Source organism: Wyeomyia smithii, chromosome 1 (assembly GCF_029784165.1).
Source record: "Wyeomyia smithii strain HCP4-BCI-WySm-NY-G18 chromosome 1, ASM2978416v1, whole genome shotgun sequence".
In the NCBI taxonomy this organism is placed as follows: Eukaryota; Metazoa; Arthropoda; class Insecta; order Diptera; family Culicidae; genus Wyeomyia; species Wyeomyia smithii.
In genome coordinates, this window is record NC_073694.1 from 114,017,284 (window position 1) to 114,034,362 (window position 17,079).

The 17,079-nt window shown below is 39.6% G+C and overlaps 1 protein-coding gene across 5 annotated transcripts in view; it reads right to left on the reverse strand.

The window, feature by feature from the left end:
- LOC129733861 (uncharacterized) overlaps positions 1 to 17,079 on the reverse strand; it is a 263,164-nt gene that overhangs the window by 12,352 nt on the left and 233,733 nt on the right. For 4 of the 5 annotated variants that reach the window (XM_055695424.1, XM_055695423.1, XM_055695421.1 and 1 more), the window contains 2 exons: positions 13,271 to 13,536; positions 12,842 to 13,213 (listed from right to left, as the gene is read on the reverse strand). In XM_055695424.1, coding sequence (XP_055551399.1) covers positions 12,842 to 13,213; positions 13,271 to 13,385 — 487 coding nt within the window. In that variant the 5' untranslated portion in view covers positions 13,386 to 13,536. The remainder of the gene's footprint in view (positions 1 to 12,841; positions 13,214 to 13,270; positions 13,537 to 17,079) is intronic. The other variant, XM_055695426.1, reaches the window with a different exon arrangement.

A 17,079-nucleotide genomic window follows, 5' to 3' on the forward strand; every position in this document is an offset into this window, starting at 1 on the left:
TCGAGCACCTTTACATCGGGACAGGTTTTGTTTTTAAAGCACCCTTTGGCACTTGCCAGTATACACTCGACGGACAGACTCGAATCGGTTATGACACCGTCGATCTCCACGTCTCGTGCGGGTATGTAAACGCGATACTCGCGTGTGAAGAGCTCAGAGCAAGCTATATCGTTGGCCTCTTTCAGGTTACTGACCACGACACGGAGCTTGTTGGGCCGGACCTTGGAAATTTCGGTCACGCCCTTGTACTCCTTCGTCAGGTCTTTAGAAATCTGCAAGAGGTTCAACTGTTTCGATTTCGGTCCCGCCTTTGGCTGAAAATAGACAGCATAGCTGCCCTGGGCTCCGTCTGGGTCAAGCCTGGGGCGAGGGGGGACTGAAGAATGAACAGGGGAGGGGGTAACAGAAGGGTCAGGGTCAGAGGGGTTCGGGGATGGTGGCGCGGGAGGCGAGGGATCTACATCCATCCCGCTAAGTCTAGCGCACTAGCGCCGACAAGAGCACGTACCTTTTTACTTCTCCCTTCCAGTAAGGTTGGTTGTCCGATCGTTCGAAGTTGCAGCCGTTACAGCCAGCAGCACCAAACAGCCACCAGCAGCGAGCCAGGTGTGAGATCACTCCACACAGCGATACAACTCACTGTCAACTGATGGCTTCTTCTTTTTACTCTTTTGTGTCTCGTCCACTGCTGTAGCACAATTCAGCCAGCAGCCAAATCGGCTTACGCACCAGCTGGTAGTCACGATGCGAAACAGTTGCACAAAGGCGCGACCTTGAACCCGGATTTATTTCACTCGACCAGGCAAACAATGCCAACACTTGTTCACACGTCTTTTGTTTTATATTCTATCGGAGCGATCACCGATCACACGTCCGATACTGATGCGTGTTCGGCACAGAATGCGTACAGGATTTATCCGAAATAAGTCCTGGTAGAGGCACAGCCTTTACATCTTTGGTGACAGCCTAAAGAAGAACCTACGCCATTTAGTTTGGTAGGGGAGTGGCATATACGAGTGGAAGTGATCAAACAAAAAAAAAGAAAAAGAGGGATACTATATGCAATAAAAAGATCTAAAAAGGTGAAATTCGAAGTTATGAGAATTTACATAACGTAAGTGAAGGAGAGTGTCGACAAGTGACCAGTCTGTGTTCGAGCTGTAATTGAATTTAAAACAGTGGATCGAAAGGACAGTGGCAGCAAAGCAGTTGAATCGCTGCAGTTATAGACCGTCGTGGTGTCACGTGACTCCTCGAAAAGCATCACGGAGGTGTGATGAAAAAAAGAAAAAATCCGCAATTTGCGATTTAATATTAATCAGCTGAACAGCTGTGAAGTGATTGAGATCGTACATTGGAAGCAGACTTCCTGTGCACGTGCTTTTATTTCAAGCGACGAGATAAATCTTTCTCTCGCTCGTAGAATTTCCATGTATGTGCGACGAGACGAGATAGGTCACATGCAATTTGCAGGTTGCTCTTTCGCTTCTCTTTCGGTTCGGATTGCGATGCGCAAGGCGATGTTTCATCGCACTACGAACTGAGCGAGACGCCCGTACTGTACATACTTGATACAGCTCGTGCGCTACAGCTCGTGAGACTTTCTCGTGTACACAGATTTCCTGTACACGAGCTTTTTACTCAAGCGACGAGAGGTTTCTTTTCTTTTTTTTAGGTATGGGACTGCGGCGCACCTAGTCAGCCTATACACCAGAGAGACGCCGAGACACTCACCGTTAAGGCAACTGTCAACATCAAAACGGGCGAGCTGTATAATTTTGCATTGCCGTTAACCGTTTTGATGTTGACAGTTGCCTTAACGGTGAGTGTCTCGGCGTCTCTCTGGTGTATAGGCTGACTAGGCGCACCAGACGATGTCTCATCGCTTTACGAACTAAGCGAGACGCCCGTACTGTACCTTAGTGAACCTGTATATTAGAGAAATGACAAAGCACTCACCGTTAAGGAAACTGCAAACATCAAAACGGGCGAGCTGTATAATTTTGCATTGCCGTTATCCGTTTTGATGTTGACAGTTGCCTTAACGGTAGTGTCTCTGCGTCTCTCTGGTGTATAGGCTGCCTACCGTACCTACATACGATATATGCCGTCAGACCCTTCTGAAGGTGTATTAATCGGAAGAATTCACAAAACTATATTACTACGATCAGATTATCACGAACCTTCAGATCCTGATTTTCAATATCTATACACTAAGGTCGCTTTTTACGCGGCTTTTTTTACGCGGATTCCGGAATTCACGCGGTTTTTTCAAGCGAATTCCGGAATTTACGCGGTATTTTTTTTCGTGCGGATTTCAGTTCCTCTTCACTCGGATTGCAGAATTTACGCGGTTTTTTTACGCGAATTCCGGAATTTACGCGGTTTTTTACGCGGCATGTATCCCCCGCATAAAAAGCGACTTTAGTGTACTCAATTCGAAAATTCTATCCAACATCAACATGTACTAGAAAATATAAACATTGGTTTTACTATTTTTAACTCCCGAAAAACTTATGTTGTAATTTCAAACCCCATTTTTTATCCTTAGAACTACAAAACAGAGTTCTATCATAAGATAGTCAATGACATCTAAACCGACGAAAGAAACACTTCTATTAACCAACGTAATACTCTGCATCCGGTGAAAAGAAAAATATTACTCATTTTCGTACCGTTAGCATAATAAGTATAGTAACAAAACATTCTTAATTCATGTTAACAAAAGTTGGATGAATTAATAATAGAATTTTGAATTGATAAATAAGTCACCTAGGTTTTATTATTGATAATTCTAACGGTGTTTTGATGCATGCTGCTATAACATCGTAAATAAAAAAAAACATGAAATCCCCTGCCTGTATCCTTCTGCGCAAAATAAATTTCCTTCTCGCACCATTAGCGCAAAGCAACATGCGAGGCAAGCTCGCGAGACGAGCTCACGAGATTTTGCACGCAAGCTGTCTCAAGTACGCGTCGCCCATGCACCGCACTCGTTAAGTTGAGAGACGAGGTATCTTCGTGTACGTCGCAAAAAAATTCCCATGTGACGAGACATGGCTCGTACGAATGGTAAGTTTTCTCGCTCGCACGCTGCACACAGCACGAAGCGACTGAATGAGAAACGAGACTTGCAGCGCAAAGCACACTGTCTCTTCTTTGTGCGAGCGAGATTTCAGGAAGTCTGGGAAGACACTTTTAAAGGCAGTTTAAACTTGTGCAATTTAAAAAAAAAAGAAGAAGAGAAAAAAATAGCCTATCATTATTAATCTAATCCTAGCAGTGAAGAAGACAAAACCCATCCGGACGCTGGAAGTGACCTTTTTATTTTAAGAAGGAAAAATTTATCGTGTTAAGGAGGTGCCAAAGTTACGTTGTGGAAATTTTAACTGACACCCACACAGTACAAAAAAGTGAAATTTATAACTAATACAAATGAAAGCACATAACGGTTTCTAGCCAATAAAGTGAAGAACATATACAATTTCATACCGGGAAAAAATCGCGTTAAGTGATGTAAACTTAAAACTTTGAATATAAATATGCATGCAAATTAACAAAATATTCATGTGAATATAATAATACATGGTTTCCAATGCTCCATTTAGGTGCATTAAAACAGATGTAATTTTTTTTCACTGTGCAGCATATTGCAAGAGCTGAACAAAGGTTTTTTTTTAAGCGGGTGTAATTCCCTCCAGAAGCACATAGTAAGAAAAATTAAAGTTTAAATAATATCGCACATAATTTTCAAACAGGATCAGGGTACGTTAGAATTTAAACGGGAGAATATAATTTTTTACCGAGACATGCAATATTCGAATTCAATAGCTGTCGAATGAACACATAATATATCGTTCAACGCAGAAAAATTTATGAATTTACAATAATTGAAATTTTAAACAAAGGGAGCGATAAATTCAACTAAGTATAAGCCAATCAGGAGCTATTGACAATAGAAGAGAACGACGGTAAGACACACATTAAAAAGCACAAGTGACCTCGGAGACTACATTAGGTGAAATACATCGTTTCAGATTATCCCCCATAGTTACAACAGGGTTCCTCGATTGGTTCATAATTATTTTGATTTACAGGTTAGCAAGACTAAGTTAAGTTTTAAAGTTGTTTATTTTCTAGCTCATTTGCGTTAGCTCGACGGAGCAGTGTTTACAATACATTATATTTTTACAGGGTAAAAACAAACTTGTTAGAGGGAGTCATCGCTACACCCGATTTACTGGGGTTAATATGGTTTTACAATTTTCTGGTTGGGGGTTGTTGGGTTGGGGGCTTGAGTTTGTTTGTATTACTAAGTAATTATTAACTATAACTATTCTAAGATAAATCTCAACTAATTTCTAATTACTAGTGTCTAAATTTTCGCACATGTATTACACTGCATTTTACATTGCACCGAATTATCGTGATCTCGAAACAGGTACAGCACTGTATCCAATCTGGTTTCGAGTTTTTGTGTCTCCAGCACAAGGTACATCAGTCCCAAAGTGAAAGGAGGATGGGTAATCTGATAAGATACAAATAAAAAATCACAGGAGGGTTGTGTGCAAAGCCACGACCGCAAGGATGAAGTAGAATACTTTCACAAGAAAACCCGGCTGCTTGCGTGTCAGTCATTTTTTAATCTGTTGTTCAATTCAATATCGGATAAGATACCGATCACATCTTGGCGTTATCACTGACAATGCGAATAAAGTATTCCTTGTGATAAAATAAACAGTGAAAAGCTGATTTAACACTCAAAACTAGACGGCTCATGTGTTGTCAAAATGAGTCAACTTTAGCAAATAGCAAATTTAAAATGGCAAGGGGTATGATACTGTCGACCGTGCTTGAGAAGCAATCATATTAACGACTAATCAGATCGGTCAAATTTCGCGCTTCAACAAGGATGAACCATTCTTAATAATATAGTTGCTTGTCATGATTTGAACTTGATAATTTTTTAATTTTGATTATGCGAAAAATTAATTTTCATGCTGATAGTGAAAGCTTTTCGGATATTGTGCTCATGACTAAAAGAAAAGATGATTCAGAACGTTCTGAGACACGGAGATGAAGCCAAATATGTATCTGTTCCAAATTTTCTGAAAGTGTAAAATGATTCAAGAGATAATATTAACTCTTCAATTAGGTTTTTATTTCATCCTGAAAAGGACAATGTGTTGTTTAATTCAATGTTTGATAAGATGCCGATCACATCTTTTCGTTATCACTGGCAATGCGAATAAAATATTCCTTGGGGGAAATAAACACTGAAAAGTTTTCCAGAACGTTCTTTGCATTGGATGCATTTGCTAGTGTGCCTGCTATCGCTCAGAGACAGCATTTCACCAAAATGCCACACTGCAACAGCTGGCCCTGCTTATATAGACGCTGAGGCCAACGTCAACCGCTGCGCTATCCCCGTTGCCACAGTAGTGGACGCTTCCGTTGTCATTGGTATCCGCTGCCCTGCATCACCTGGTCCTGCTGCTATCGATGCTGAGACGCGCTCCGGTGTCCGTTGCCATACCACAGCTGTGGCCGTTGCCCGCTGCACTGTTACTGCTGCTGTATTCACTGCTACTGCTAAGGGAGGACTGCTGTTGTTGCAGTCTAGAATTATAATGAGCGGGTTCGGGTGAAACAGGCTCTTATATAGGCCAAATAGGACAATAGAGTCAGGCCGTACAGACGGCTGCCTTTTTGTTGAACAGGAGCCCGACCAATGCTGTGCCAAAGACACCTTATGAATTGTGGGAATCTAAGAAACCAGATGTTTCAAAATTAATAGTGTTTGGATGTCCCGCTTTTGTGCACGTACCGTCGCAACTAAGAAGGAAGATGGACTCTAAATCGTGGCGAGGAATTTTAACTGGTTATTCTCCAAGCGGCTATAGAATCTGGAATCCAACAATACGTCGTATCGTAATCGCTCGAGATGTGTTTTTCTTAGAAACAGAAATGCAAGAAGAAGAGCAATCAAAACTCGTTAATGTGGATGATTATATCAAAATTTTATCTATTCCTGTTCCGGTATGTGAGGAAGAACCTGATTATGTGAGTGATACGTCATCGTCTGCAGACGACGATTACGAAAGTACTCATTCTAACGAAACGGGAGAATCTCCCGGGGAGACCAATGCGCCCGAGGAAGAAGGAATAAGAGTGAGACCGCAGCGAGATCGTGTTCCACCGGCCTGGTATAAAGATTTCGAGATTGAATACGCTGGATTTGCATTAAACGCAATGAGTTATGTCGACAACATTCCGGGTTCCATTGATGCGTTGAAACGGCGTGATGATTGGGACAAATGGAAAATTGCCATTGAGGATGAAATGGATTCATTACGGCGAAATAATACATGGACTTTAACGAAGCTTCCTCCAGGTAGGAAGGCTGTGTCCTGCAAATGGGTATTTCGCATTAAACACGGTGATGGCGAGGTTCCTGATCGATATAAGGCGAGGCTAGTAGCAAGAGGCTTTAGCCAGAGACAAGGTTTTGATTATACTGATACTTATTCTCCGGTGGCGAAGTTAGATACCCTTCGCATAGTTTTGGCATTGGCTAATCGTGATCATTTACATTTACATTTACAGTTCATCAAATGGATGTTCGTACTGCATTTTTAAACGGAATGCTCAGTGAAGAAATCTACATGACTCAGCCGGATGGTTTCGAGCACGGGAAAAACTTAGTCTGCCGTTTGAATCGTTCGATTTACGGGCTAAAGCAAGCGTCCCGTGCATGGAATCAGAGGTTCCATGAGTTTACTGAGAAGCTGAGATTGAAACAAAGCGTCAATGATCAGTGTCTGTATATTAGCGGTGAAGGAGAGCACCGAATCATCGTGATAGTCTATGTAGATGACATCTTGATTGCTGGAGCGTGATTACAGGTTGTTAACATGTATAAACGAAAATTTAGTGAAGAGTTTGACATGACAGATGCCGGGGAAGTAGAACAGTTCCTTGGGATGAGCATCAAGCGGGATATCGAAGCTGGCGTAATGATAATCAATCAAAGAGGATATCTTGAGAGCTTACTCAGACGGTTCGAGATGATGGAATGCAAGGCCATTTCCACCCCTATGGAGAGTCGATTAAGATTAAAAAAGGGAGTTGAGGAGCGGAGAACGAAGAAACCCTACCGAGAGCTGGTGGGCTGTTTAATTTACGCTTCGCTCACTGTTAGGCCTGATTTGTCTGCAGCAATGAACTACTATAGTCAGTTTCAGGCATGCCCGAATGAAGAACATTGGGTACATCTGAAACGAGTTCTTCGGTATGTAAAGGGAACGCTAGATTTCGGAATAGTATACAAAATGGAGCCGAAAGTTCAGTTGTTGCACGTATACTCGGATTCTGACTGGGCAAATGATGTCGTCGACCGGCGATCAGTTACGGGTGGTGTTTTTAAAGTTTATGGGTGCACAGTCAGCTGGACAGCAAAAAACAGCATACGGTGTCCTTGTCATCCACTGGAGCGGAGCTTGCGGCGTTGGTGACAGCTGCGTGCCACACGTTGTGGATGAAACGGGTTGTTTTAGATCTTGGACATCAACCTGAAGGGCCAATCACAATCTCAGAAGATAATCAGTCTACAATCAGAATAGCTGAGGATACAAGATATCATGGACGTCTAAAACATGTGGATACTAAATATTGCTTTTTGAGAGAGTTGATCCAGCAAAAAGTTATTGCGTTGGAGTTCGTTTGCTCGTCCAACCAGCAGGCGGACATAATGACGAAGGGTCTATCATCGGCTGCGTTCAAGAAGCAACGATCAGCGCTAGGAATTGGACCTTGCTGTGGTTGAGCGGGGGTGTTGAGATGGCAACCACTGCTCGGTTTGCTTCTTCTGATGTACGACACTGCGTAGAGTACAAACGTCACCTCTCTGGTATTTTCTTTTTCTTTTTCAATCGAAACGTGTACCTAAACTGGAATACAACGTGTTTTCTTTAACTATTAACCTAAATTAGAGATAGTTCGTTTTTCTTCTCCTGGCGATCCGAAATCTCATTATACCATTCATGCATATTTCGCATATAATATTATAATTCACAAGCGCTGAAAATCAAAGTTGAATCATTTATTACTTCTCAAGTTCAGAAATTTCTTTTCGATAATCGTTAATGATATTTTAACAGTTGTAATGAATAGTGCAGTGTTTTCAATGAAACATCATTCTACAAACAAGTTTTTTTCGTAAGTGTTTCTTATGGAGTAGGATTGGGCACAGTTCGTAGAGGCAAAATCGTTATACCTTTGTATGCAAACATAACCTAAAGAAATCAGGAAGTGTTATCCAAACAGTTTTTTTGCTAGCAGCAGCACATAGTGAAATGGTACGTAATTGTAGACGGTTGTCAGGGCGCAAAAAGTGGTCACAGTCATCACTGGCCGCTACTTTAGATGCGGTTATTTCGCATCAAATATCGGTGAATCGGCTACGGCTACCGTACATGGAATTTCACGATAAACGTTAGACCGATATTCAAGCCAGCATAACTTGAGACTAGACGCAACAGTGGTTTGAATCCAGCAGTAGTAGAGTCTGTATATATAAGCTCTATTTCTCCTCTTTATGCCAGTATTTTGACGTAGAATACGTCTTACGGCAACAATTACAGGGACCCAATTTCAACACAGGGACCAATTTCAAAACCGAAAACATCGAGGGCATCACAAAAATTGTCCAATTTCAATCGTTTTAAACCCAGTCAGTTTCCAATCGATTTCTGTCATTTTTGCAGCAATCGATTGGAAAATCATTTAAGCACCCGTCCAAATGCAGAAAATTGTAATCTGATTGTTCAAACTATTGCAATATTGAAAATTGTTGAACATTGTCGAAACGCAAATGTCGACTTTTGATCGCTCGCTTGCTGCCTTTCCCTAAAAAGGACGACAGAATGGAGTACCTAGTTAGCCGGGAATGCACTTTTTGGGCTATATAAGAGACTGTTTCTCCTCAAGCAAAACAGTTTACTAGCAGCAGGACGCAGCAGCGGACATCAATACCGATGGCAGTAGGCGGAGTGGATCAGCAGCGGGCAACCGCGGCGGTGGTAGTGGTTAGCTGCACTTCCTACCTCTTTCAGTTCGGCTTCCCTTCGATCTGAGTTGGACCCCACCAGCGCACTATGGTCGGAATCGTGAAACTTCACGACAAAAATCTGTAAGTCGGAAACCATAGATACTAGAGATTTCTTGTCTTCTAGAAAGTTACTCTACTAAGAGGAATCTATCTCTTGGTATGACTGGTTACTAGGGTGGTCCTAGTACTCAAAATAGAAATTGTAACTTTTTTATCTTATGACATAGAGCAATATTGTCTCCCACAAAATTGTAGCTAATTTAATTTCACGAAACTTCGTTAAAAAGATTATTGCTCTACCTCGTTTTTTCACTGTTTCAGGGCAATTTTTCCAAAATTCATCCGGAGTGGGTCTCAAAAGAACATTACTATTGCTCTAGTTTTTTATTTGGATTTGAAAGCGGTGTTCGAGTGACTTTTAGGGCGTAAAAAACTGCATATTTTGACACTAATAGATAATTGCTAACTTCTCAGACAAAAAAGTTACAGGTATTTTTTCGTTCTAAAATGACACTTTTTGGAGGCACCCTACTCCCTTGTTTGCACATATATGCAACAACAACACGTTTAGGATGAAAGTTCATAGTTTCACCTTCAAAATCCATTTTGTAGAATTAGTCAACTATTGTTCCCTTTAGGGTTAAAATGCATTTAAAAACTTGGAGTTTTCACACAAAAATTTGCTAATCTACCATTCAAAAGTATCTAGTTATTCCGGCTCGATTTTTATTTGGAAAATTCGTTCGAGTGACTTTTGGGGCATGAAAAAGCGCCTATTTTTTTGTCAATAAATAGTTTCTAACGCTTGTTGAAAAATTATAGTTGTTTTGAAATGTTGTTTATGCATCATATTGTTGTGAAAGCCAAATAAATGCATAAAATATACTCAAATATGGCGTTATTTTGTAACAACGTGTAAAATTCATGTTTTTTCATGTTGATAGCATTGTATAGCACTCTTCAGCAGTGTTTAATAATCATTTTTTACGCCCTAAAAGTCACTCGAACACCGCTTTCAAATCCGAATAAAGCTGAAAAAACTAGAGCAATAATAGCGTTTTTTAGACTCACCCCGAATGAATTTGTAAAAATTGCCCTAGAACAGTGAAAAAACGAGATATAGCAATAATTTTGTTAAAAAAGTTTCATGAAATCAAATTAACTACAATTTTGTGGAAGACTATATTGCTCTATGGCATAAGAAAAAAAAGTTACAATTTTTATTTTGAGTACTAGGACCACCCTAGTAACCAGTCATACTAAAAGATAGATTCCTCTTAGTAGAGTAACTTTCTAGAAGACAAGAAATCTCTAGCATCTATGGTTTCCGACTTACAGATTTTTGTCGTGAAATTTCACGATTCCGACCATAGTGCAGCGGTAATCCAATTCAGATATCGTTGGGTGAATACAACCTCGAAACTGAAAGAGACTCAAACCGCCAGGTGGTTTGAGAAGCCACCATCATCCAGCGTATGTATATATATAGGGTGTGTGCACATAACGTGTGTGAATATCTGTAGCGTGTGTCTCTAGCTATATAAGGTGTGTGGCTAGCGTGCGTGGCTTGCTATATAGCTTGTATAGCGTGTGTGTATGTTTATGGCGTGTACCCGATCAGGAAGACAATACTAAAATGTAACAGAAGCTGTTAGTTTGTTACGAGAAAAACATATCAGGTTGTGTTTTCAATTTGATTCCATTAGGTGTTAAAATAACAGAAATTATAAAAGAATGATTCTACTAGTATCAAACTTTGTAACTAACATATCAGCTTTCTAACAATATATGATAGCATATAGAACAGTATAATAACAACCGTTGTTAGAAACAGCAAGTTTTGATAGAGACAAAAATTTCGTTAGACTTTTTCCAGAACAACTTCATTTCACGATTTGTTATGATAACTCATTCTGATTCTATTTATTTATCATAAGTATACGGGAAAATACAAAATCGTATCAAAATATGTTATTTGTATCGCCTGTTGATAGAATGTTGAAATTTTTCTGTTATGCTCTTCTGATGCTCTTCTGATTCTGATATAGCGTGCGTGGTTTGCTATATAGCGTGTGCATGTCTAGCGTGTCTGTGCATGTCTATAGTTTGTGTGGCTTGCTATATAGCGTACATGTATGTTTATAGCGTGTTTGCCTGTCTGTAGCGCGTTTGTGCATGTGTATAGCATGTGTGGCTTGCTAAATAGCGTGCGTGGCTTGCTACATAGCGTGTGTGGCTTTCTATATAGCGTGTGGCTAGAGTGCGTGGCCTGCTATATAGCGTGACAAACACAATTAACCTCAAAGTTTATCTGAAGAATTTTTGAGCTAGTGAACCTGAATCACATAATTTTTCGCGCAAGTCTTACTAATTGCAGCAATCAGTTGTAAAATTATCTACGCTATCGTAGATGCAAGAATGAAATGCAGAAAATTGTTATTTGAACTGTTATACTATAAATGGGGAATGCACTATTTGCCATTGTCTATAGCCTCTTCGTAGCCACTGTCTGAATTAAGATATCTTAGTGCAACTTGATACAAATGCAGCCTCAAAACAATTCAATTTCATTCTTGTTTTGGAAACGGCAGCAAGTGAAACCGCGGTGCCGGCTACAGAGGTAAACGTCATCTGGAGCAATGAGACCATTGAATTAATTAACCTCAATTGAGTGTATTCCCAAACCTATTCCAAGAAATACATTGACATAAGACAGGCTGTCGTATTCTACGTTTACTCTGCGGTCGTGTCTTATAAACAACCTCTTCAACTATTTTGTTTCGTTTATGCATGCACAGTAGAAATGGTCGGGTTACGGGTTTTCAAACCCTAAACCCGAGCCCGACCCGCACCCGACGGGTTCGGATCGGGTTCGGGTTTGAAAATTTTTGAAAGTGTCGGGTACGGGTCGGGTTCGGGTTTTGATAAAAAAAAAATATTTCCGGGTTCGGGTCGAGTTCGGGTTTGAAAATGTCGGGTTCAGGTCGGGTTTGGGTATGAAAAACCCGAAACCCGACTATAAAATCTATGAAATCTCGGATTCGTATTTCACAATTTCGGGTTCGGGTCGGGTTCGGGTTTGGAAGAATTAAAATTTTCGGGTTCGGGTTTGAACGAAAAAAAAAGTTTCGGGTTTCGACCGAAAAAAAAATCGGGATCGGGTCGGGTACGGGTTTGAAAAACATCAAACCCGACCATCTCTGATGCACAGCTCTGTTGAAACTGGCGTCGAAACAAGAAGCCTGGTGCAAGCGCATTGTACAGTTTTAACTGAACTGCACAAAAATTTTTGAAAATAGTTAATGATAAACCATTTTGAAAGTGAAAATCTTCCGGATCCAGATGCATTCGAAAAGTGTACGCGAAGGCCGTACGCTTTTGTTTCGAAATCATGAAAAAGCTTCGACTCGAATATTCATTAATTTTTTTCGTTGATAATGAATGAATCCTCATGAGAAGTAAATCGGTTTTCCTTGAAGTACATCTACCTTTTTTGTTAGCAGTAGAAAAAATCTCCAAAATTTTATTTGTCACCCGTTATATACGATAAAATAAACTGTTTTCTCATGTTTCCGATGTAGCGACGGTTGAGTGTTGTTTTTACTCTATGTAGTAAAAATGTTTTCAGTAGCTTTTCTCCCAGTTTTCCGTTACAGAAAGCTGTGAAGCTTAGGTGCTCATCTTGCCCTTGTTTTTCTATATAACAAAAATATAAGGGCTAATTTTACTCACCTGATGCAAGATTCGATATTTTTCGCATTTCAACATTTAACTCATGGCAAGCGATCATTATGTGTTGTCCATTATACAAAAGACACATATATAGTTTTCCGGTTGTTTGCTCTTTGTAAAGTTGTATACTCGAAACGCGAGTTTTTATATAAAACTGAGTATCATGAATTTTGTTCTGGTGGTCGATTAGCACATAGCCAGTTACAGTTTTAAGCAAAGGTTCATTATAATAAAATTTTAAGTTTTTATTATAAGAAACAATGGTAATGTTAAAGCCGTATCCCACTAACTCAATGTTTCTCGGATCCAAATCAACCTTACTTACTCGTAAAAATAAACTGTCATTGTTCCATCTGTACACAAAGCACCTATCTGAAATGAAACTGTATGATGGTAAAAGAAAGTTTTTAACTTTTCGGGTTATGTTACCTAAAGCTAAGCAACGTAGTATATGAAGCTCTCTTGAGACTTCGTAATATGGAAGCCGGTTAAAAAGAAAATACATTTCTTGGGTTTTTACAATTTTACGTTGCTCGCTTAACATGTAAATGTGGTTGATTGAACGTTCTGGATACTCCGCAGGTTCAAGTATCAAAAAAATAAGCTGATTACCGCTGTGCACAATTATTTCATAATGTATTGATACATCTTTAGTGTCCTCAAGTGAAAAATGGAAGTCCAGCCATCTATAAACTCTGAAAAATATAATTATAACATTTTTATTAGGAAACGGAACCAATTCCTACAACTTATGCAGCTCCTGTGCATTGAGACGAAATACTCGAGATGTGTGAGGTGAAATACAAACATAGGGACTGTATGAGTATAATAGACCCTGTGTGTAAAGTGAACCCCCGTGGTATGTTTTTGCAGTTGTTTCTAGTCATTATAAATATTCTAGTTAGCGTACAACAGTTTGTAAGCCATTTTGTAAGCGGAAGGGAGTAATTTGATTGGTTTCTTAAGCTAATTGTTTGTTCTAAAATTGATTTTAAACATATTAATACCAGTGCTGAGAATATTCAATTTCAAGACTTTACAAAATAGCGATTTCAAGCCTTCCTCATGTCGATAACACGGGTCAACAAAATGAAAAAAAGTGCATTCCAAATGCTCAAACCGGAAGAAATGAAAGACTATAGCTATTTTACCATTTCTATGAATTTTGGTTTTCCTACAATTTTATTCACTTAACTGCGGAAGCAATCACAATCTTTTAATGAAATAAAACTTAAAATATATGTAATAGTGTTGATATGTCACCCAATAAAAAAATTCTGAATAAATATTAGCAAATAATTATTTCATCACAAAACATCCCCCCTATTAAAAAAAAACGAGAAAACTCAAAAAAAGACTCTGAAAAAAAGTAAGTGGGACATCAAAATTCACAGGAATGACCAGTGTAATCTGCTATTCATGCCTACGTTGTCATTCATGATAATTGAAAATCGCTGAACATCGCCTGTATAAACATCAACATTCATCGCGTAGTGATGATTACATGCGTGAACACAGGTATTGCCCTTAAGTTAAAACTGAAAAAAATGAAAGGTTATAAATTTTTAACTATTTCTGTGAGTGCCACCACTAGGTTAAAAAACGGCAGTTGTTACATTTTTTCGTAAATCTCGATTTAACCAAACTAAAATGTTCTCACAAAATATCTGAAATATCGGTAGTGTTGCTGAATTATGGGTTTCTTTGTTTTTTGGCTGAATTTTCAGGAGATTGAACCGCAATGGCTCTGTAATATGCATTACCGAGCTCCATTCTTAAGTGTGCAAAAGTTTTATTGACAATCAAGCTAGTAGTTTACAATTAATATTAACTGAGTCAACGCAGTCCCAGTTCTCTCTAAACAATTCACGTTGAAGCTATATATATTTATAAAAAATAAAAACTTTGGGCCAGTGCACAGTGGTTCAATGAGGCAAAAAGTGGAACTTAATTCCATAGCGCCTTTTACCTTCATCCTAGCTTAAAAGTGTCGAACAATCGTTTGTATGAATGACCCGCATTCTGGCAACCATGCCTGTAGAATATTGCGTGCGCGAATAGTTTGCTGATAACAAACAGTATTATCAGAATACTACGTCTCTACCGAGTGTTCAATTTGCGTTGATCATATATTCCGATGGCATGTGACCATTGAAATAGTGTTATCCCTTCAAATATCAGCTTCTGTGACAGTGCTCTGTTAATTGAAATATTCGGGCCAGCGAGTGTTTTAAGAACGCCAAAGCAGCTTCCAATACAAATCAACTGTTCTATTGTTATATCGTGGTATATTGTGGGATTATCTTTCTATCTTCAGCTGATCACCGTTCGTAAACAACAATGACACCTAGAAGTCAGCAGAAGCTCTCTGCCAGTCCGGCAGCTACTACTGGATACACTTTGGAAAGCGCAGTTGCAATGCTTTCCAAACGATTCGACGAAACGAATCAGCTTATAGCTGACACAAAAGCAGAATTAAACTCAAAACTAGATGATATCAAAGTGGATCTTCAGATGCAAATTGTGGCGGTGGAGCATAACCTCAACGCGTTGCAAACGTCCTGTGATAATGAGAACAAGTTACTCAACACTCGGGTTGATCATGCTACCGAAAGCGTCCAACGTTTGGGGAACAGAGCAGAACTGATTGTAGCAGGTATACCGTTCATCACCAACGAAGATCTGCGTTATTACCTTCATCGTATTGCGGAAGTAGTTGGCTTCGAAAACGATGAAGTGTTCCATATCCACTGTAAACGTTTACGTTCAGGCAACCTTTGCAATTCTCGGTGGCATGCCTGAGAGACGAATTTTTTTCAAAGTACTTGGCTAGGCGCAACTTGAAGCTGCGGCATATCGGAATTAGATCAAATCGTCGCATCTATATAAATGAAAATTCGACTGTGAATGCTAGGACCATGAAGCGAGCCGCTTTGAAGTTGCGCCGGGAAAATAAGCTGTTTGCTGTTTCGACACAAATTAGGAATTGTTCAAGTGAAAAAGAATGCTGATAGTTCATACATGTCAATTACATCAACCGACCAATTAATGAAAATTTGAATGAACTAATTTTTCATGTATATTTGTTATTGTTTGTTTGAGTGAAGAATGTATTTTTTTTTTGAAAGATTTGGACCACTGCGACCATTATATTGATCTTTTGTGGTATAAGAATGTATTTTGTTTGTACTAAAGAAATTTATTTGTATTTGAATATCTATGTAAAATATGGAGACCATTATTAGTATGCAGCCAATTCGTGTACACTGTTTCCCTCACGTTACCTGATGTCATCCTACAGTAATCACACACTCTCACAACACACTATCCCCAAAGTTGTTATGAACACTATACTCACAGCCAACAAGTTCAACATTTGCCATGCCAACGTTCAAACTCTCTGTGCTAGACGGTTCTGTAAGTTCGAAGAGATCAAACTAATGTTGTATGACTCCAAGATATCCGTGGCTTGCTTCCCGGAAACATGGCTCAATGGTTCCATTCCTGATGGTGCCATTAGTGTTCCTGGCTACCGTCTTGTACGTAACGATCGGGCGTACAGAAGAGGTGGTGGAATTGCCATCTATATTCGTGAAAGAATCTTTTTCAAAACTGTCTACTCAACGACCGTGACCGCCTCGACAACGTGCAAAACGGAATGTCTGGCTGTGGAGCTCAACATCAGTGGCACTATTGTGTTGGTAACCGCGATCTATAATCCTACGGACAACGATGCATCAACCCTCGTGCAAAGTTAATTGGCTACCTTTCTTTTCTAATTTCATGCTAATACTTACCGCGATTACGTCAATTTCGATCCAATTTCACTGCGAGATAGTTTCAATAGTGTTCCTTGGAATGTTTTCCGCGATATTGATGACGTTAATGAACTCACTGAATATTTCAATGATAAAATTATGGCTGTTCACGACTCATGTATTCCTTTACACCTGGTGCAATAGCGATATACGCAAAGCTATCATAGAGAGAGACATGGCGTTCAGGGACTGGAGGAACGCTACCATAGAAAACAAGGATCAGAAGAAACAAGTTTATTTGCAACTGAGAAACAGGACAAATACTCTTGCTCGACGTCTCAAGCCGGAGCACATCGAGAGAAATCTTAAGGGTTATTGGCTCAACTACGAATTTATGGAAGATGGTGAGGTCTGGGAGTTGGTAAACCTAAGGATCTAGAAGAATGCCCCTTCGATCAAAATTTAATAAATCAACATTTT